General features: G+C 37.1%; 1 protein-coding gene across 1 annotated transcript; it reads left to right on the top strand.

The window, feature by feature from the left end:
* Nucleotides 1–4,440: 4,440 nt before the first annotated feature.
* On the top strand, nucleotides 4,441–5,561 carry LOC111916780 (protein BPS1, chloroplastic). The gene has a single exon (XM_023912444.3). The coding sequence runs from the start codon at nucleotides 4,576–4,578 to the stop codon at nucleotides 5,470–5,472; it is 897 nt and encodes a 298-aa protein (XP_023768212.1). The 5' UTR covers nucleotides 4,441–4,575; the 3' UTR covers nucleotides 5,473–5,561.
* Nucleotides 5,562–24,492: the final 18,931 nt, after the last annotated feature.

The raw sequence follows: 24,492 nt of genomic DNA, 5'->3' as shown, positions 1-24,492 counted from the left end.
TCTAATATATTTTAGGAAGTGCACCTGATTAGACACATGCACTAGCTTAATAAGGGAAGATGTGTAAAATGATTTTATGTGCTAAATGATTTGTGATGCTTTATGCTATTGTTTGAGTGGATCTATGGTCTGTTGCCGACCGGATCTAGAAATTTAATGTGTTCAGATTTCTAAACGTTTAATTACGATATTAGAACTGGCATGTAACTTTTTGGAGTAATAAGTAGGAATACGCATCTAAATAATCCTATATATATATATATATACATACATATATATATATATATATATATATATATATATATATATATATATATATATTCTTGTCTCGATATATCGAACGCCTGCTTTGGTGTCTAGAATGTCATGATAAGGACTCATAGCATATTGAGCAAATGGAGGAAATGAGAAAGCTTACGATAGTGAATGATACCTATTGCAAGATATCATAAGATTGATATGTTGCCTTTAGAATGAATCTAATAAATAATATGTCTAGAATGGGAGAAGTACACTTTCGATTAGTAGAAAAAAGATTTTTGGTATAATCCATGAAGTTATTCCATTGTCTGACATTTCCATCACCAACCGACTTGAAGCAGAATTGATGATTGAAGATACCCATGGAAGAAGTCCTGGTAGAGTCTAGGAAAAAGTTATATTTTTGTTTGGACACATTTATATGTGTTAAAAATGTTTTTTAGATAATGACTTGGAGAACTGTGAGACAATACTTGGGACGAGTATGAGTAGGTGTGAAAGGTAGTAGAGGCCTATACTACCGGAAGCACATGACTCACACTTGGATCAAGTAAAGCCACAAGGTTACCAAGAAGCTAGTAATTGATTATGTTTTATTCAAGTATGTTGTTACCATCGCTTCGGTAATGATTAATAAGATGATTGTTGTTTCGACCTTAGTGGTCATATCAAATTGAGTCCGACTAAGATGAGTATGTTACGTGGTTCAGAGAACCAAGTTCCATGTAGCATCTTACTTAAGCCAGAATATTGATTTGAAAGATAATCGAAGCGGTAAATAGAAGTACCGCGCTAGTTAAATAAGTTGGTAGCTAGAAATGCTACATGTTAAAATGTGATTATATCACATTAGAAAATGACGGAAAGTATAATCCATTACGAAAGTTGACTCTAAGAGACCTGAGTCCGAGCGTTGCAACATACGTTGAGAGTTCATTAGAACGTGAACCATCGGTCTATCGTGGAAATCAAATAAACTTATCTTAGGTTTGTTAAGAAGAAGAAGGATTCTTTGATAAAGAGCGAGTTTGTGACATGAAGGTCATGATTGAATGTGTAACAAGACATAGAGAACGGGTGCAAGATCAAGCACCACTTGCAGTCAAGAAGACCAGGAGTTAGATACGCATTCTAAGAAACATAGAAGTTATGATTATTACCTAGGATGAAGAGATAACATATGAAGCCATTATACAGCTCTGTTTCGTTGATGATTCTGGGACGTATTCATCCTAAGGGGGAGATAATTGTAACGCCCGCAGATTCGAGGTAGTCAATTTAGAGACAATAAGCATCAAAAGTGAGTTATTTAAACAACTTAAGCTCTAGGGTTTGGCCTCATTTCTAGCCTCCATTGTCCAAAACCCTAACCTCGAGACTCTAAGGCCAATTTTGAGTGTTATGAGTTCATCAACAGTATTTGTTGGTAATTCTTGAAGGAAACTTGAAGAGGGAAGCACCTAGCTTAGAGGAGTGACTCTAGATCCAGAAACCCTTCATCAAGAGTTGCATCTTTGAGGTATAAAGTCATCATCTTGACATATAGCTTACTAGATCTCTTTTCATGAAGTTTTAGATTGAGTTTTGGGGCTTTGATCAAATGGTCCGAAGAGAAGAGTTTTTCAGGGGTTAATGGGATAGATCTGACCCCTATATGACCTATTGAGGCTTAAAGTTGCAAACTTTAATGGCTTCCATGTCCCATTTATGCAATATGTCCATTATAAAGCCAAAAATAGACATTTGAGGGTGTTTCTATCATGCATGAACATAAAGTTGGAAACTTTGCATGATTTGTCCACCTTGGGACATCAGATTTGTATGTTGGTGAGTTGTAGTAGGAGTTTAGGGGCTTAATGGGTTGAGACCACCTTTAAAGAAACTAGGGTTTGAGTTTTAAACTTAGTAGATGGTTCTTGAGAGTAAAGTTTGAAACTTTACCCTTCTAGACATCATACTGGAAAGGACTTGAGGTTTGGAGCTGTTAGATTCGAGAGAAATGGCTTAATACATTAAAAACGGTTAACAGACCGAAGAACTCGATGAATTCACAAAGGAACTCGACGAGTTGATGTGAGTATGTCCTGATTCTGTTGAAAATGAAGGAAATCGACGAGTTGATTCGTCGTATCACGATTCTGTGGTTTATGGGAACTCGCCGAGTTGGAGGGAAACTCGATAAGTTGAATCAAATCGGAGTGTTGACTTTGACTTTGACTTGGATGTTGACTTCGAACTTGACTTGACTTTGACCAAGGTTGACCTTTGGGGGTTATGAAGTATAGAATGGGTTCTAAAAGGGTAGTCCTATGTAAGAGTTTGGGCCTAATTTGGAAAATTGGGCCATTGATGTGCTTTCATGTATTTTATAGTATGGACCTTGATGGTTCGTGGGTGAAACGGGCATTTCACCCCAAGTAAGGATTAAGGATCATGGTTTGAGACCCAGTTGCTAATTGGGTGATATTTTGGGTATTGATAGCTCAAGGAGTTGTCATGACAACAACTAAGGATTTTCACAGTAGGCCTCAGCATACGAGGTGAGTTACCTTTCCTATATGAGTAGGTCGAAGGCACCAATACGGGCCCACTAGTAGCTGATTATAGTGGGGATGATTGTCTATGTGATAATTGTCTGGTATGCCACTATCTATTATGCTTTATGTGCTAGTATGCTATGATATTATGTGATAGTGGTAGGAGGGGTAGGATAGACCACGTTACCGGTCGAAAGAACCGAATAGGTAGCCCAACACCCAAATATGCTAGCCAATATGTGACTTATGTATTTATGTACTAGGATGATATGTGGTAGTAATAAGGGTGAAATAGTCCTCGTTATCGGTTGAAAGAGATCGAAAGGGTAGGCCAGCACCTAGATATGCTAGACAGTTACTGGTTGAAGGAGACCGAAGGGGTAGGTCAGCACTCAGATATGCTAGGTAGTTTTCGGTTGAAAGAGACCGAATGAGTATGCCAACACCCAGATATACTAGGCAGTTACCGGTTGAATGAAACCTAAGGGGTAGGCCAACACCCGAATATGCTAGGTAGTATGTTTTGTATGGTATGTGGTATGATGGAGGAACTGACTAAGCTTCGTGCTTACGGTTTTCAGTTTTGGTTTCTGATACTTCTTCTTCAAAAGGAAAGGAGTCGACATGATCACAGCGCATCACACTATGATATTTCGCATATGAGATATTTAGGAGTTATACTCTGATAATACTCTTTTATGACATGTTTGATTATTGATGCATTGGTTTGATATGAGTTGATAATATTGATGTTTTCAGACAAATGGTTTTATAATTATTAAATTAAAAATAAAATTTTTTGTATTAAATTTTAGGATATTACAGTACCCCTTAATTATATTTTAGTATTCAATTTATTTATTTGTTTACTAGTTAATTAATTTTATCAAGTATTTAGTGACGTTTCATTTATAAATATAAATATAACGATTATATAATATTTTCAATATTTTTATAAATATGACATGACGTTATTGTTGTTGTTATTGTTGTTATTATTATTATTATTATTATTATTATTATTATTATTATTATTATTATTGTATTTTACGTCTATAAATTAGAGACCCGATATATTTTGATTTATATTTTCGTTTGTTTAAAACATGATGTGTGTTTAAAAATGACTAACTCAATGTAAAGGATTATATAAAAAAAATTTAAATAGATAATGATACATTAGTTAAATTTAAAGAAAAAACTATTGAAGAGGTTAACCATTCAAATAATCTTTTAACTAGATGTTAAAATTAAAGAAATGATCAACAACTTTAAGCTATAAGGTGATACTCGTAGTACATAGTTAACCATTCAAATAATCTTTTAATGTTAAAATTAATGAAATGATCTAACAACTTTAAGCTATAAAGGTGATACTCGTAGTACATAGTTAACTTTAGGTCTCACGTCACTTGGCATATGATTCAGTCCGGAATGTCCCAACAAAAAAAAAGTTTAGATTTATCTGTTGTTTAAACCTGACTTATCCTTCCTTTACCCTTTACTCAACGTGTCAAACAATCAAGCAAAACGACCTAAATGACTGCGGGTTCATGGAACTGCAAGTGGCCCAGTTGTCGCTAAAACGTGCGGGATTAAAATACAAGCTTCAAACAGATAAGAACCTTTGATCATTACCACAAAGTCAATCTTCTTCCGAATGTCCTTGTTGTACTCATAGTATGTCAACCGGCAAACACAATACCACTAGCGCAAACTTCTATATAAGCTTCAACTACCAACTAATCGACCATATCAATAACACAAAACTATCACAATGATTCTCCAATTAAACAGACTTGGGTTTTCCCACCATAATCACCATCGCAATATGTCTGAAGCTTCTTTTGCTTCCCTTCAAGCTTTTCGATTACAAGTGGCCGGAAACCTACACCGGGTAATGGAAAGTTTCATTCTTGGATCAGGCGTCTTGTCCATCAAATGGATCCACCAATGTTTTCGGATATTACCCATATTGAACAATGAGTTTGCTAAGCTAATGGGGGAGATAGATTATCCGGTGAGCAGTTGGGAAGCTTGTTCGATTGAAGAGTATCTTGATTACACCATTAGCATGTTGGAACTGCTGAATGCAATCAGTTCTTCTCTTTCTCATCTTAATCAAGCTCGGGTGTCGCTCTCACATGCTTTGAGCCTCATGAAAAACTCTCCGGGTTTTGATGTGGAACGGTTGAGAGAGATTACAGTGCATGATTCGGTCAAGGGAATCAAAGGGAGTGAAGGGAATGGAGAAAGGAATCGGAATGAGAAAGAATGGATATTTCATGAAGGTATGATGGTTCTCAGGAGTACTGGATTTTGGACTTGTGGGGTTGTGTTGTCGGGATTAAAGAGTGATGCTAGGCCGATTATGGAGATTATGGGAACTGGGATGGTGGTGGATTGTTCGTTGATACGTTTCGATTCCATGTTTAGGAAGAAGATTACCGAGGAAAGGGGATTGGTAAAGGAATTGGAAGAAGTGAATGAGACTTTGCGTATGATTGTATTAAAGGGTGTTGGTGATTCCGATGCTGTGATTGAATTGAAGAGAAGATTGGATGTGATTGGGAATGGAGTAAAGGGTTTAAAAGAAGAAGAAGAAGGTTTGTTTGCAGAGTTTATGGCTGCAAGAAATAAAGTGCTTGAGACACTTCGAGCGAAAAATAAATAACTAACAATCACTTTTATTTTCTTTTTGTATATATTAAATGTCAAAAATCATGTATTTGGTCAGAAAATGTTGTAACAATATCTTTATTTGATTTTTTTTACGAAAATTATAGTGGTTATAGGCTTAGGAATGAAGTTTAGAAAGTTCTTGTTATTCATCCCTGTGATCAATTGCATACATGATACAACTTTGTCTCAAATATTTTTATGATGTGATATCAATTGACAAACAGATGATCCCTCATGTTTAACTGATCATGCATCGACTAATTTTAACATGTATCAAAGTCGGTAGTACTCAATGTCTTAGTTCACTCTCTTTTGAACATGAACAATCGAGGCCTTATTAATGTCATGTAACCATAATAGTAGATTGAACCTTTCTACGTTACCAAATATAGGTTGAAATCGTTTCACCATTTTTCTCCCTGAAATATTCATTTTGCCAAAATAGGACAATTAACTTCCACCACCCTTGTACGTTTTTGCTTTAATTGATAAGTGAGCGATGCTTCTTTTACTTACTAAAAGTATTAGTTGTATGTATCCATATTCTTATAAATATTCGAATTTGGAATATTCACCCTATTGTCCATTTGATTAAAACAAATATCACACAATAACCTTAGGCCAGTTCCGAAAAAAATATATCGCATAGCAACAAATTTTTTTCAAGAATAAATTTTTTTGGTATGATTTTAAAAAAAAACTTGGTTCTAGAAACGCAACTTTTGATATAAAGTTTAGTAAGTGTTGAATTCAAGAATCGATATATTGACATATATATATATATATATATATATATATATATATATATATATATATATATATATATATATATATATATATATATATATATATATATATATATATATATATATATATATATATACTTATTTCGGATAAAAGGGAGACAAGGTATCACACCTTACCTCCATATTCGTCTTCTTCACCTTAAGTGCAAGACGGGATCAATTATCCCAATTTCTTATTAAGTTCTTGTCATCAGACTTCAAATTGAAAAAACCCATCAGCCAAGCATACGCCAACACTGTCAAATTGTAGGAGCGTTTCCTCCTGTGAATATTGTTGGCTGTCACTCGAGGAAGATGGCTACATCTCCTCCATCATTGTTTTGTTCCAGATTTTCTTTGATTTGTAATCATCGTTGATGTTTCCTTTTCTCCGTTCCAAATCTTCATGGAATTTGTATTTTGAGGTTAGATTCCCTTTCTTTAATCCTTCAAACACTCCATTGATGAAGTTCTCACATTATGTGTGTATGTGTGTTTGAGCTTATCTATTTCTGTTGTGTTTGAGCTTTTATGCTTTTGGTGTTTTTAATCCTCTCTGTAACTAGTATAATTTGGTTAAAAAAATCGTGAGAAGGGTGTGAAATGGAGTAGTAACGAAGAAGATGATGAGAGAGATGGGGTATGGGTATAGTGGGTGAGGGTGGGGTGGGCCAATTCTAGTTTTTCTATTATTTTTAAATTAAAATGGTGTTAAAACAAATACAAAAAATAGAAAAAGAAATTAAAAGGGCAAAATAGTCCTTTCAACTTTTTGAGCGACTAAAACCACAAAAACTTTCTGATTTTGGACTAATGGTGCAAGTTGGAATCTTTTTGGACTCCATCCATATATTTTTGCTAACCACAGGGACCAAATTTGCAGTTTAGTCATATATATATATATATATATATATATATATATATATATATATATATATATATAAGGTAAACACAAATCTTATCATAAACTAACATGTGGACATTTATAGTTATGCGCAACAAACTAGCTTAGACTAACATACACCATAAGTTACTCAGACCATGTGATAAACAAATATGACTGGAGGAACTTAATAAGTTCTGCTAACTACTTCTGCTTACTACGTCGGCATAGACAATATTTCGGGCATGCTCGATCATTACAAATATTGAAACTTTAGCTACCATGGTCCTTATGGTATGCATTTTTTTGGGGTTTCAGTCTAAACTTCAACTTTTTTGGATTTATAGTCCTTTTGACCTAGTTTGTACATAGAAATGTTCCTCCGACTTAACTTCTGTTAAGTTTTTGTTGTTAACCCCCTCATATGCATCTCACTTGAGGGTATATTTGTCTTATCACATATAAAGGACCATTTTTGCACCTAAAAAATGTATCCCATTTTAAAAAAAAAAAAATTAATACCTATTTATTTAATTTAATATTAAAAAATAAAAAGGTCTCTCTCTCTCTCTCTCTCTTAACCCAAAACACTCCACCCATCTTCTTCTTCAAGTTCATTAACCTACATCTAAAGATCGATGAAGAACTATGAATCATATCTCCCCCACCATACCTATGTCTCCTCTAACTCGCATCTTCCCCCTTATTTTTTTCTTTCTCTAATGAGACCATTTTCTGCCTCTGGCCAAGCATTCACCAGCAATGACATCGACTTCATCCTTTTCAATCTCCATTGCATCTCCTATACAACTGCATCTTCACCATTTGAACTACATATTCTTCCTCTTACCTCTCCACTAGCCAAACGCATCATCAAATATACCCATTATGATCTAATTGATTTGACAGTTAATATGTGTGAAATTAAGAACAGGATGGAGGGTGCCCCTTTTTCTCAAGATTGATGTGCGTTCCCTTTTTCTCAAGGTCAATCCAACCATCTTCTCTTTCATTTTTCTGTCCAATCACACGAAAAAAATCAATATCAGCCCCTTTCCTTTTCAATCAGCTTGCAGGTGTGCGTGTATGTGTTTTTTATCTCTAGTCGGCCCAATAACTCAATAAGAATCAAGATAGATCTATTTGTGTTGAATTTGTAGGTCCGGTTTAAGAGAAAAAAGAAAAACGAATAACAAGATGGGGGAGGGAACATGTGTTAGTTGTTTGGTGCTTCTTTCACACAGGTATCAATAATCATGGCTGGAATGGAGAATTAATTATTGTATTGAGGCTGTTGTGAAGATGATGGTTAGTTTAGGGATGTTGGTGGTCAGAATCGATTCTTGGTAGGGTTTTGTCTTTTATCCTCCTAAGGAACAAATTGAAGATGATTGTTAGATCATTCATCCCAGATTCATCAGTTATGTGTTAGATGATGTGACAACCGTCAATTTTCGGTCAAGTCAAAGTCAACTAAAGTCAACAAGTCAAACCGGTTAACTCAATTTGCCATGAATATTAGAGTTTAAGTTATGTAATTTCTAAACAACTCTCTATTCTATTGAGAAATCATAAATTGAAAAGTGCGTACATCTAGATCTCCTTAACCTAAAACTGTGGTACGTGGCGAGCCAAACCGATAAAACAATGTTGCATACTCATCGGGAGTATGCAAGATCCTTAAACAAGGCTTAACGGGGCTTACGGACCCTGCATTGCGAAGCCGAACACTCAAAAAGGTCACCAATGAAACCTCTCTCAATCGTTTTCACTTTATCTCTCTCTATGAGAAATCTCTCCCAAATCTCTCTAAGTATGTGAAATCTCTCCCAAATCTCTCTCTGAATGAGAAATCTCTCCAAGAATGTCAAATCTCTCCCAAATCTCTCTAAGTATGTGAAATCTCTCCCAAATCTCTCTTTGTATGAGAAATCTCTCCAAGAATGTCAAATCTCTCCCAAATCTTTCTAAGTATGTGAAATCTCTCCCAAATCTCTCTCTGAATGAGAAATCTCTCCAAGAATGTCAAATCTCTCCCGAATCTCTCTAAGTATGTGAAATCTATCCCAAATCTCTCTTTGTATGAGAAATCTCTCCAAGAATGTCAAATCTCTCCCAAATCTCTCTAAGTATGTGAAATCTCTCCCAAATCTCTCTTTGTATGAGAAATCTCTCCAAGAATGTCAAATCTCTCCCAAATCTCTCTAAGTATGTGAAATCTCTCCCAAATCTCTCTCTGAATGAGAAATCTCTCCAAGAATGTCAAATCTCTCCCGAATCTCTCTAAGTATGTGAAATCTATCCCAAATCTCTCTTTTTATGAGAAATCTTTCCAAGAATGTCAAATCTCTCCCAAATCTCTCTAAGTATGTGAAATCTCTCCCAAATCTCTCTCTGAATGAGAAATCTCTCCAAGAATGTCAAATCTCTCCCAAATCTCTCTAAGTATGTGAAATCTTTCCCAAATCTCTCTTTGTATGAGAAATCTCTCCAAGAATGTCAAATCTCTCCCAAATCTCTCTAAGTATGTGAAATCTCTCCCAAATCTCTCTCTGAATGAGAAATCTCTCCAAGAATGTCAAATCTCTCCCAAAACTCTCTAAGAATGTGAAATCTCTCCCAAATATCTCTTTGTATGTGAAATCTCCCCAACTATGTGAAATCTCTCCCAAATCTCTATGAGTATGTGGAATCTCTCTCAAATCACTCTCGAAATCTCTCCCAACTCTCTATAATCACTCGGGGCATCCCGACCTCGAATTTGGCAAAAACAGCCCAAAAACGGAAGTCCACGCGAAAAACGGACTTAAGGAACCGAAACCCCTTTTAGGAACCGAAACCCCTCTTAGGACCCGAAACCCCTCTTAGGAACCGAACCCTTCTGAGCCGAAGGCTGCTCAACCGAACCCGAACGTTCGGCACCTTTCGGTTCTGACCATTTCCTCTTCTGATGACTAACCGAACCCTCCCTTCTGATGGCTTGCCGAACCTTCTCTTCTGAGGACCGAGGACCGAACCTTCCCTTCTAAGCCTCGCTTCTGAGCTTCTGACCGAACCCTCGGCCTAGGACCCTTCGCTTCTCGCTCCTGGTTCGCATCTCGCATCCAGCTCAGCAACCACCATGACCGAACCTCGGCCTAGGGATCGAACCTCGGCCTAGGACCGAGAGGCCTCGCTGGGAAGCCTTTTTCTCCCGGTTTTCGATTAAATTCGCATTTTAAGCCCGTTTTTAATCGTTTTAGCACGGGATTTTCACCCAAAACTTTATTTTAACATATAAGGCCCCTAAACTATTAATTAATCACGTTTTTAAGGATAAAACCTTATCCAAAAGGGAGTAGGTGAAGTACAAAGATGGAGTGTTGACTTTCCTTTATTTTATGACACAAGCAACCTCCACCACCCACTCCATGTCATTATTCCCCATCAGCCCTTACCTAGTCATTTCATTGTACTTTTCACACATTTTTCCAACCCCACAATTGGTCAAAGGCTAGAAAAGCCTCCTCTCTCCTCATTTCGCTCATTTTCTCTCTTTTCACCAAAAAGAGCAAACTCTTTTCTCTCTCATTTTCCCTCTCTAGAACTCGAGATTTGAGGGCTGATCTTGGGATTTTCCTCCACATTTGGTAAGAATAATCCCTTCTCTTTATGCTTATTTCACTTCTTTCTACTCGAATCATGGATATCTTACACAAACTCTCTCATAATTATGTTAGATCTTCGAATCTTCAAGTGATTCTTCAAGTGTTCTTGGATTGAACACTTCTCTTCTTCAACACTTACCTACTGAAATCACTGAAGGTGAGTTCATACCCCTATATTTTCATGTTTTCTCAAGTTTTTAGGGGGGGGAATACAAGTTAAAACACCAAGAACATAACTACACTTTTCTAACAGCCTTTATCAGAAAAGTTCAACTCCATTCACGGACTGTTTTGGACAACTTAAACATTTTAGTTTTCAAAACTGTTTTAGGTGTAAGTAGTTCCAGTTCTTAGCTTTAAAATGACTACTTGCACATCTCCATGCGATTTTTCTACAATTTATGATGATTTTTACAAAACTGCCTATCATTTCAAACACCAATCCGGACCAGTCTGTGATTATGGACTTTTTCACACAAGTTGGAGGTCATTAAAAATCATGATAAAATTATGAGTAAACTAGACACATTTTGGGAACTCTCAGAATTTACGGATTTAGTTTTCAGCTTCGTATGATTTTTCTATGAATTTTCAAAAACAGTGTAGAAAGGTTGAAAATTTGTTAACAGCTTATAACTTTAATAACACTTCGTATTATGTTGAGCAAAGTGTATAACGATAAGTTCCAAATATTGAATGTGTTTCCATGTTAGTTTATCATCATAAACTGAAATATAGTCATTCATGATAAGATTATTCATTCATTTAGAACACGTATATTAAGCTATAATGAGCATAGTTTATGGATTCATAGCATTAAAGCATTCATAAAAGAATTCTTATACATTACAAACGTTTTGGATAAACTATAATAGGTATAGTTTATGTATCATTTACTTCTCAAACTTATTTACCAAAGGTTTTCCGTTTAGTTCACGTAAATCTGTTAATGAATAAATTTGTGAGTCATTACCTTCGGGTTACTTCCAAAGTAACAAAGTCAAAAAGTCCTGTAAATTGTAACCAGAATCTCTTGTAGGGAGAACGTGATAGTTGTGTATAGATCTATATTGGGTTTGACAAACCCATACCAGAGCTGCTTGCAACAGCTAGACCGGCAGGTCTGTGGTGACAAGTGTCATTTAACGGCGACGCCTGAAGAACGTCGTATTACGAGGCCGTCTATGTCAAGTATGGTTATGATAGCTCACATGTGGTATTAACAATCATAAGATTTACGGGTTCTAACTTTAAATTAGCGAGTTATGTCTATTTAGCTCACTGAAATTACTTTAAGTATGGAAAAATACTTATACGCCTTCATATCAAAAAGGGTTTTATGTCGATTTAAAATCATTTTTTACATCAACAATTACATACTTTATTGTATACTTTCAGTCTTGGTATTTAAGACTACCCATCATTCATTACGGGATTTTTCTCACATCAGAAAGGGTTTTATGCCGATTTAAAACCACTTTTATATCTTTAAGTATGACAAATAGTTGTCCATTTTCAGTCCTGGTATTTAGGACTACGTAACTTTTGTAAGGAAAATATTGGATTTTTCTTGGTATCATACATCTCTTTTCAAAGATCGATTTTCAAACTCTTATTGTCAAAAGCTTATGAACTCACCAACCTTTGTGTTGACACTTTTCAAAACTACTTGTATTCTCAGGAATTCAGTGAAACAGGAAATCAACCACGTTTTGAGGATGGGACGACAAATCGTCGAACAGTTCATTTTGTATCATAATGTAATTGATTTGAATCATATAAACATATACTTTGGTGTAACTTTTTCAATTATATTTATGATGGTTGTATTTACTTTGAGCACTATTATACTCGTTGTTGTGATACTTTACATGAAGTCCTCCACCCTCGGACGTTTCCGCCATCCTTGGTTTGGGGGTGTGACAGATTGGTATCAGAGCATTGTTTATAGTGAACTCGGTATATCGAACCACATAAGATATACAAACTATAAATGCATTGGGACTAGAGTCTCTGATTTAAAGTTTTCAAAACAACTACACTTTTAGAAATAAGTAGTTTCTTATTAAAAGTATACAGGCATGCATACATACTAAGGTCAGCATCATTCTAGAACAAAACAAAAGTAATGATTGTTGGATATCACAGGTAAGCTCGGGGATGTATGGTCAGTCTTGGGAGTGGCATAGCCTGATCAACTATGCTAGTCCGAGGAGTGATTAGCACATGCCCAAGAATGGTTGTGATATGGCAACAAGTCTAAATACTTACCAACACTACCACAATGAGATCATTAGAACAGAACACGAGTTTAAAATACTATAGGAGTATTTTGTAATATCATAACTTATATGAAAACTAAATAGATCCTTAATAATAGATCTATAGCCCCTAAGTGGATTCCCTATGATATTATATAACTTAGAAATCATAGACTTAGAATTTGTGGTCATTGCGTTACATCCTTTCCTTGTTTGGATGTGGATCTAGGGTAGGATCACTTATTCGAAGGTCTATCATATCTTGTTATATGTAATTAGTATGAACTATGTCATTATAGAAGTAACTAATAAGGATCACCCCTATAAGTAATTAATTATAGAGTTAGACGCCTAGTAATTATCTCTTCCACTCTTATTCTTGCAAGTACAACATAGCAAGATCCTACTTACCGGACGACCCCTACTTTCCCAATCCGAACCCAAGAAGTGGTGAATGATTATGAGGAGAATCAGAAGCGGAACCGGAGGTAATCAATCCTCCATGCATAGCAAGGGTTTCCGCGAACCGTTTCGACTACATCGAACCTGTGCCCCGTTGGGCAATCGTGATCGAGGATTGAATGTCGACAGCAATAACAACAACCATCATGTGGAGATCAACGAGGGTGCTTTGACCTCAACCACGGGGGACCGACTGACAGAGCCCTCCCGGCGAAGACCCGGCAGATCGCGAACATCGGGGATTAAAGCAGGTAAACTATAACCCGAGTTCGGAAACTGCACGCTACCAGAGGCCCTACTGCTCACATACCCAAGACTCGAAAAGAGACTACTATTTTGGAGACCAACTCTCGGTTTAGGACCTTATCGCCACTCAGGCAGAGGCAAGAGAGTAACGGGGTAGACACACAACATTCAAAGAAAGGAGGATTGCAGCCAAGCATCGATTCGCAAAGTGCATCGACTTTGCCTCGTGCATCGCAAGGGACAGATTGTCGTAAGTAGACTTCATACCTCTCACAAGACCTTGTAAATTATATTCGTGAGTATGCGTTGGTGCTACTCTATTCTAGGCGTAAGCACGACACTGGGATTTAAGCAGTCATACTAAACGAGGGATCTAGTGGATATCAAAACTTTTCCATGCACAGATGTGAGGTAAACCTACATCTAGGTCAAAAAATTTCACCAAAACCCACATTACTACAGTCATATTAACAACATGGGCTTAGGACATACCTAACAGACTCGAAGGACTACTTAGCCTTAATTATATAACTAAGCATACATCAATTGGTCATAATAAGGAGCTAGCTTGGGTCAAGTATAAGGGTTCACTTGGATACAGAACTACTAAAAATTCATAGGTTTACCATATAAAGACTCCCGTTATGAATTGTTTTTAGAACACCCTTAACGACCGAATGACATTACAAATCGATATAAGATCAAGCTTAGTTAGAAACTCGCGACATATAGCCATTCTAAAAACTCATTATCATACCAACACTAATACACCGGGTCCCATCAAAACTCCTCAGCCAAGCGTGTTTGGACACACATGATTCTAAGATGAGTAAAGCTTAACGCCCGTATGAAACCTACCCCTACCCACTGCTGTGACTCCATTTCAAGAATGTTAGCGGAAACACTAGGAATAGTACAGTAATGTGCAAAAATTTATATGCGTAAATATAAATCGTTAGGATGCACTTAAGATAATCATTTCCACTAACGAAGATGTTTTTCATCGTGAAACAGAGCTATGTCTTCACCAAGAGGCAACCAACCAACTAGCAAGGCGCCAACTCTGCAGATAGACGCTGCTACTTTTCAGGCTGCAATCACGGCAGCCGTCATGGCACAGTTCAATGCTAACAACGCCAGCAGAAATGGAAGCGGTACTGACAATACAGATAGTGGTAATATTCAGGAACACCAACGGGTGTCCGCCAGCGAAAATACCTCAGTTCACAAACCTACGAACAAGAACAGAAAGTTTTGGAACATGAAAGAGCGCCACCAATCTCAAAGATTCACTAAAAGACATCAACCTATGGCCACCCCTACCATTACAACAACAGTCATGACACATGCCTCGACACTAGCCATGGGGTCTGCCACCCAAACGTCGGCCAGACCATATAAGGGGTCACTCCCGAAGTGTAACAAGTGTAATTACCATCACATAGGAGCTTGCCGAATTTTACAATGTGATAACTGCAACAGGAAAGGACATACCTCCCGTTTCTGTAAGGCCCCGACCCAACATCTCCCTTCAATCACCAGCACCAGGGCGGACCCAGTATGCTACTTATGCGATGAAATGGGACACTTCAAGAGAGAGTGTCCAACCGAGAAGAATGACGGAGGAGCCGGAGGAATGTAACAAACGAACCGGCAGGAACAGTAGGAAACCATATTAGGACTTTTGTAATGTTTCCAACGACAAAAACGTTTAAGTACCATATGTTTGTAATGAAATTGTTATGCTTGCTAAAGTCACCATCTTTCTAAAAGTAGTTAAAATACTCTCTCGTTTAAATCGAACCAAATACATTCATATATGATCTTAAGATCATTACCTGTAAGATGTGATGACTTTGTACATACATCGGGGTTAATTATAATCAAAATACTGAAGTCTTGAAACAAATAATTTCATCCCGACTCCTAATCCGTGTCTAGTAGTAAGAACTGAGTGGGGCCACCCACTCGACGATTTCACCAACATCAACTTACATACGACATTCATATACCGCTCGATTGTAGGGAGACCTGTCAGGAATCATGATATCAAGTATCATTACTAGTTATCGAAAACACACCCATTACCAGTGCTAGACACTATGGTATGAATCATCTACAGTAATGATAACATCAAACAAAATGGATCACCCTAAAAAGAAACACAAGATACTCTATCACTCTAGTGATATCTTCTTGCGAATACAGCTTAACTCGTTTTATCTAAAAAGATATTGCTGTCATCATCCAATTTTCATTGATATAGCCCTCATCTTCCCGATTTAATGTCTACAAAAGGACCTTTCACCTAACCCCCCCAAACATCGAAACCTTCGTCTCTCATAAACATCCAGCACGGACCTCTGGGTCATCTCTCGTTGTGGAACTCCAAAACATGCACTAGAGGAGTGTTATACTTCCCGAAACCTTATCACAAGTACTTACAGGAGACCTTTGGGAATGTCACGTATGTAGCAGACAAGGTCCAAGCACAGAAGCTTGGGAAAGATATGGTACAAGTTCTGCCATGAACTTCGGGCCAAGGTTGCCCAGGAGGGCGAGTAAATGTCCTACCATCTAAGAAGGCCTAATCGTGTAAACCAAACCCACATGCTTCCTACTGAGCTACAAGAACTCTTAGTTCAAACTTGTCAAACTACTCAACAATGAAATTGAAGAACCAAGCTTCTCACCCTGGAAAGCTCTGGTCTTATTCTTCAAATAGAAAAGCAAATTGCTCATAGTTTCATCAACTTCAGAGGCCCCGACAATATCTCCAGTAGAAACCTTTACTATCTGCCTCACATAAACGAATAGGCCGACCAACCACAAGGAACGAGGTACCCTTTAGGAATCGGACCTGAGATCCGAATACCACCGGTCGTGAGTATTGGAAAAAGGGTGTCCGAGGACAACCCTTCAAATTCGATGAGGACGCTGCAAGTCCGTAGTGATACCCCCCTCGGATAGGACCAACCCGTTCACAGTATTCATAGGATGTGCCATTCTTACTAGGATCAGTTCATCGTTGTCGTTGTAAGTGACTTGCTTATCTACCCTCGTAGTAAGAAGGAAACCAGGGAGAGCAGCTACAACAAACCGCGAAAGCAATGCGATCAGAGAAGCTTTACCCGAAGTTCTCTAGATACGAGTTTTGGAATTGAGGACTCAAATTCCTAAGACACACCATTATCAATGTGGAAATCCATAAGGACCCTTGCAATTGATCAAAACCATTGAGAAACAATCAGCACCAAAGGCGTCAGTAGGAATACCCCAAAATTCCGGGCCTCGCTGACCCACCGTCTTAGTTCCTTTGGAACTTCTTGTAAGTTATAGAACCCCCTCACGACTTTGACCCTAAAGGGAGCAACCCTCGACTGGGAAGAGAAGCAAAAGGAAGAAACCTTTAGAACTCCAGAATAAGAGACCAAATTCCTCTGGAAACCTCACTCTGGGTAGGCTTAGTACGCTTTGGAAAGCGTGGAAAGCCAAAACCCCAGATAATTTATGCCTTTCGAGATTCTTGTAAGAATCAGCCTTGTAATCGCAACTTCAATCTACTCCCATGAGTTTGGTAAAGTACATTCTACCCGACGTGTCCCGAACTTGCAGAAGTATCTATTCGACGAGACTCTTGTAATCCCCCTCAACGAGATCGAGTTCCACAAGAGCCTCACCTTCGTGAAAGAACCATAGTGACCATGGACCGAAAGGTTAAGCGAACGCAGCAACGCTGCACCCCATTAGTGAAAGTTCGTAGGAATACTAACCAAGGACCTGGAGTCACTTGGAGGTGCGGGAATCAGTCGATTAGGAAGTATCCCCACATCATGGCTCGATTGTTCATGCCCACTCCTTGCCTAAATTCAAATTTCGGGACGAAATTCCCTCTAACGGGGGGATGATGTGACAACCGTCAATTTTCGGTCAAGTCAAAGTCAACTAAAGTCAACAAGTCAAACCGGTTAACTCAATTTTCCATGAGTATTAGAGTTTACGTTATGTAATTTCTAAACAACTCTCTATTCTATTGAGAAATCATAAATTGAAAAGTGCGTACATCTAGATCTCCTTAACCTAAAACTGTGGTACGTGGCGAGCCAAACCGATAAAACAATGTTGCATACTCATCGGGAGTATGCAAGATCCTTAAACAAGGCTTAACGGGGCTTACGGACCCTGCATTGCGAAGCCGAACACTCAAAAAGGTCACCAATGAAACCTCTCTCAATCGTTTTCACTTTATCTCTCTCTATGAGAAATCTCTCCCAAATCTCTCTAAGTATGTGAAATCTCTCCCAAATCTCTCTCTGAATGAGAAATCTCTCCAAGAATGTCAAATCTCTCCCAAATCTCTCTAAGTATGTGAAATCTCTCCCAGATCTCTCTTTGTATGAGAAATCTCTCCAAGAATGTCAAATCTCTCCCAAATCTCTCTAAGTATGTGAAATCTCTCCCAAATCTCTCTTTGAATGAGAAATCTCTCCAAGAATGTCAAATCTCTCCCGAATCTCTCTAAGTATGTGAAATCTATCCCAAATCTCTCTTTGTATGAGAAATCTCTCCAAGAATGTCAAATCTCTCCCAAATCTCTCTAAGTATGTGAAATCTCTCCCAAATCTCTCTTTGTATGAGAAATCTCTCCAAGAATGTCAAATCTCTCCCAAATCTCTCTAAGTATGTGAAATCTCTCCCAAATCTCTCTTTGAATGAGAAATCTCTCCAAGAATGTCAAATCTCTCCCAAATCTCTCTAAGTATGTGAAATCTATCCCAAATCTCTCTTTGTATGAGAAATCTCTCCAAGAATGTCAAATCTCTCCCAAATCTCTCTAAGTATGTGAAATCTCTCCCAAATCTCTCTCTGAATGAGAAATCTCTCCAAGAATGTCAAATATCTCCCAAATCTCTCTAAGTATGTGAAATCTCTCCCAAATCTCTCTTTGTATGAGAAATCTCTCCAAGAATGTCAAATCTCTCCCAAATCTCTCTAAGTATGTGAAATCTCTCCGAAATCTCTCTCTGAATGAGAAATCTCTCCAAGAATGTCAAATCTCTCCCAAAACTCTCTAAGAATGTGAAATCTCTCCCAAATATCTCTTTGTATGTGAAATCTCCCCAAGTATGTCAAATCTCTCCCAAATCTCTCTGAGTATGTGGAATCTCTCTCAAATCTCTCTCGAAATCTCTCCCAACACTCTATAATCACTCGGGGCATCCCCGACCCTCGAATTTGGCAAAAACAGCCCAAAAACGGAAGTCCACGCGAAAAACGGACTTAAGGAACCGAAACCCCTCTTAGGACCCGAAACCCCTCTTAGGAACCGAACCCTTCTGAGCCGAAGGCTGCTCAACCGAACCCGAACGTTCGGCACCTTTCGGTTCTGACCATTTCCTCTTCTGATGACTAACCGAACCCTCCCTTCTGATGGCTTGCCGAACCTTCTCTTCTGAGGACCGAGGACCGAACCTTCCCTTCTGAGCCTCGCTTCTGAGCTTCTGACCGAACCCTCGGCCTAGGACCCTTCGCTTCTCGCTCCTGGTTCGCATCTCGCATCCGGCTCAGCAACCACCATGACCGAACCTCGGCCTAGGGACCGAACCTCGGCCTAGGACCGAGAGGCCTCGCTGGGAAGCCTTTTTCTCCCGGTTTTCAATTAAATTCGCATTTTAAGCCCGTTTTTAATTGTTTTAGCATGGGATTTTCACCCAAAACTTTAGTTTAACATATAAGGCCCCTAAACTATTAATTAATCACGTTTTTAAGGATAAAACCTTATCCAAAAGGGAGTAGGTGAAGTACAAAGATGGAGTGTTGACTTTCCTTTATTTTATGACACAAGCAACCTCCACCACCCACTCCATGTCACTATTCCCCATCAGCCCTTACCTAGTCATTTCATTGTACTTTTCACACATTTTTCCAACCCCACAATTGGTCAAAGGCTAGAAAAGCCTCCTCTCTCCTCATTTCTCTCATTTTCTCTCTTTTCACCAAAAAGAGCAAACTCTTTTCTCTCTCATTTTCCCTCTCTAGAACTCGAGATTTGAGGGCTGATCTTGGGATTTTCCTCCACATTTGGTAAGAATAATCCCTTCTCTTTATGCTTATTTCACTTCTTTCTACTCGAATCATGGATATCTTACACAAACTCTCTCATAATTGTGTTAGATCTTCGAATCTTCAAGTGATTCTTCAAGTGTTCTTGGGTTGAACACTTCTCTTCTTCAACACTTACCTACTGAAATCACTGAAGGTGAGTTCATACCCCTATATTTTCATGTTTTCTCAAGTTTTTAGGGGGGGAATACAAGTTAAAACACCAAGAACATAACTACACTTTTCTAACAGCCTTCATCAGAAAAGTTCAACTCCATTCACGGACTGTTTTGGACAACTTAAACATTTTAGTTTTCAAAACTGTTTTAGGTGTAAGTAGTTCCAGTTCTTAGCTTTAAAATGACTACTTGCACATCTCCATGCGATTTTTCTACAATTTATGGTGATTTTTTACAAAACTTCCTATCATTTCAAACACCAATCCGGACCAGTCTGTGATTATGGACTTTTTCACGCAAGTTGGAGGTCATTAAAAATCATGATAAAAATTATGAGTAAACTAGACACATTTTGGGAACTCTCAGAATTTACGGATTTAGTTTTCAGCTTCGTATGATTTTTCTATGAATTTTCAAAAACAGTGTAGAAAGGTTGAAAATTTGTTAACAACTTATAACTTTCATAACACTTTGTATTATGTTGAGCAAAGTGTATAACGATAAGTTCCAAATATTGAATGTGTTTCCATGTTAGTTTATCATCATAAGCTGAAATATAGTCATTCATGATAAGATTATTCATTCATTTAGAACACGTATATTAAGCTATAATGAGCATAGTTTATGGATTCATAGCATTAAAGCATTCATAAAAGAATTCTTATACATTACAAACGTTTTGGATAAACTATAATAGGTATAGTTTATGTATCATTTACTTCTCAAACTTATTTACCAAAGGTTTTCCGTTTAGTTCACGTAAATCTGTTAATGAATAAATTTGTGAGTCATTACCTTCGGGTTACTTCCAAAGTAACAAAGTCAAAAAGTCCTGTAAATTGTAACCAGAATCTCTTGTAGGGAGAACATGATAGTTGTGTATAGATCTATATTGGGTTTGACAAACCCACACCAGAGCTGCTTGCAACAGCTAGACCGGCAGGTCTGTGGTGACAAGTGTCATTTAACGGCGACGCCTGAAGAACGTCGTATTACGAGGCCGTCTATGTCAAGTATGGTTATGATAGCTCACATGTGGTATTAACAATCATAAGATTTACGGGTTCTAACTTTAAATTAGCGAGTTATGTCTATTTAGCTCACTGAAATTACTTTAAGTATGGAAAAATACTTATACGCCTTCATATCAAAAAGGGTTTTATGTCGATTTAAAATCACTTTTTACATCAACAATTACATACTTTATTGTATACTTTCAGTCTTGGTATTTAAGACTACCCATCATTCATTACGGGATTTTTCTCACATCAGAAAGGATTTTATGCCGATTTAAAACCACTTTTATATCTTTAAGTATGACAAATAGTTGTCCATTTTCAGTCCTGGTATTTAGGACTACGTAACTTTTGTAAGGAAAATATTGGATTTTTCTTGGTATCATACATCTCTTTTCAAAGATCGATTTTCAAACTCTTATTGTCAAAAGCTTATGAACTCACCAACCTTTGTGTTGACACTTTTCAAAACTACTTGTATTCTCAGGAATTCAGTGAAACAGGAAATCAACCACGTTTTGAGGATGGGACGGTAAATCGTCGAACAGTTCATTTTGTATCATAATGTAATTGATTTGAATCATATAAACATATACTTTGGTGTAACTTTTTCAATTATATTTATGATGGTTGTATTTACTTTGAGCACTATTATACTCGTTGTTGTGATACTTTACATGAAGTCCTCCACCCTCGGACGTTTCCGCCATCCTTGGTTTGGGGGTGTGACAGATCATTCATCCCAGATTGTTAGATCATTCGACAATTGACAGCCCTCACAAAACGCATAACAGTGAACAAGGGTGGTGGTGTAAGGAGGTGGTGTTAAAATGTAGCAGTGGTGGTTAATGGGTGGTCGACGGAGCTATAGGGTGGCAATGGTGTTACACTTCTAGGGTAGCAGAGAAATAGGTAGGAGGGTGGTATCCTTCCATTTAAGTCTAAATTTCGAAAACTTTTACAGGTAAGTCTCAAATCAAATTTCCAAAAATCAAACACCAATGTTCTTTCTAAATTGCAGAACAGATCTAAAGGCTTTGACTTTTAACCCATAAATTGAATGAGGATTTATCTCTTGTATTCTGCCATAGCTTAAAATTTTTGAGAGGTTGAACTTTAAGGAAAAATCTAATTGTAGAACATATCTGAAATCTGAAACTCTGATTTCTATCCCATCATATATTCTTTCCCGATTCAATCTTTGTAAATCATTGTTGCTTTTCAAGCTTTTAGCATAATCCCTTTTCAAGCTTCAAGCTTTAAGTGTGTTTGTATGTGGCTTGATTTGCAGAAGGAAGATGTAATGAAGAAGACGATGAGAGAGAGAGAGAGAAAAAGAGAGAGAGACCTTTTTATTTTTTAATTATTAAAATAAATAAATAGGTATTAATTTTTTTTAAATGGGATATATTTTTTAGGTGCAAAAATGGTCATTTATATGTGAAAAGACAAATATACCTTCATGTGAGATGCACATGAGAGGGTTAACGGAAAAAACTTAACGAAAGTTAAGTCGGGGGACCATTTTTTACGTACAAACTAGGCCAAAAGGATCATGAATCAAAAAAAATCGAGGTTTGGACTGAAACCCCAAAAAAATGCATACCACAGGGACCATTTTTGGAATTTTGTCTATAAAATTTTGAACAATGTTATGAAATATAGTTTTTTTTTTCAAAAAGGCTGTGATGAATCTCATTTCTCACATAATGTTATTCCAAACATTATGTATTCCATATATAATGTTATTCCACTCAAAAATATTTTTTAAATATTTCAAACTCATATATCATTTTCAAAATAGTTAAGATTTTCAAGAATCTAATTTCTCACATAATGTTATTCCAAACATTATTTTTTCTAACTATTATGATTTTCAAAGTTGCTTTTTTTATATAAAAAGGTTGTTCAAAATAAGGAAAGTATTTTGATAAATTCCTACTTTTATTCTTTTAAGGATGTATTTTGTGTGATATGAATGACTCTTCTAAAATTTTCAACTTAGTGAATGGTTATCAAAACTTTCTCAAATGTTTTGAGACGTATATGTACTTATTTTCAAATTTCTCAATAGAGACATTATCTAAACAAGAAAACTTGCCGAGTCAAGAATATATCCAAGAAGTATTTACAGGTCAATGACACAGATGTTAGCCTGAGCAACTACCTCACAAGCAAGTGAAACTCAACCTTATTGACATAGTTTTTGAGCAACAAGCACGAGCTCGATTAAGTTCTTTTTACTATAATATGAGGTCTATAATGTTGGAATCACAAGCTGTAATGCCAAAACCATGAACTCCAAAAAATCAATTTTAATAATAGACTTGTTCAAAATCAAACATTCCAACTTATTCTCATTTATGATCTTGATAGTATTTGACATATGGCATAAAGGCAAAGAAACAATTGTTAAAAAATAGCTTAATCTAGGGGACTGGTAGAGAACATAATAAGAGTGCCAAAATTTAGGAATTTGTATCTACTTCTTGGTTCGATGAAACTCGAGTGAAAGTATGTCGGAGATTAATTAGTTGTGTGATAATATTTCTTATATAATGTCCAATTTGAATATTTTTGTAGTTGTTATATGCATGTTATACAAAAATACTTATGTAGCTTTTAAGATACAAAAGCTATGATTATATATCCACAAATCACCAGTTTCTGCAATTCTTCAATATGTATGACCTTAATGTCACATGCTATTTATTGACTACAAGAAAGCTTGGAGAAATGCTTATGTGTAATGTAGAACACGGTATCAAATATAAGTGGCACAATTATTGTTGTTTACCATTAATGTATAAGCAACGAAAGCTCGTCCACCTAAATAGTTTCTTGATGTGATTAGGGCATCCCTCTTTTAATCATGAAATGAAATAATGTAACATCAAAAAAATCATAGAAATTTATATTTTTCAAAAACAGACCCTTAACCATAAAGTGCTTAAAAAAACCATTGCTTCAAAAGTATTATCAAAATCAGAGTATCCCAAGATCCAATATTATAAAAATAGGAAGATGGGTACGATCACGCATTCGCCTTGCCCCGATCATTTAAAGTAGCTGAAAGATAAACTTAAATACTAAGCCAAATATTATTGAGTTCCCCCAAAGTACCACACACAACCATAGAAATAACAACATGCATACACGATCCTACATCATAACTGGACCGCCGTACTGGGCTTACATCCTATTTGGACTACTCTCAAAGCCTTCAGCATGACTGGACCGCCACACCGGGTGTAACACCCGGAGCCTAGAAGGCCAAATAAGGAAAAAGAAATCAGGACAACTCATCGAGTCCAAGGGGGAGAACTTGACGTGTATTTGGGAATCAACTCGACGAGTTGGAGAGGCACAACTCGATGAGTTGGACAGGGTTTAGGAAACCCTGATTTCCGGGATTCGCACCCTATTTAAAA

Source organism: Lactuca sativa, chromosome 1 (genome assembly GCF_002870075.4).
Source record: "Lactuca sativa cultivar Salinas chromosome 1, Lsat_Salinas_v11, whole genome shotgun sequence".
Lineage (NCBI taxonomy): Eukaryota > Viridiplantae > Streptophyta > Magnoliopsida > Asterales > Asteraceae > Lactuca > Lactuca sativa.
Note: the sequence above shows the minus strand (reverse complement) of the source record. Positions and strands in the feature narration are given on the sequence as shown.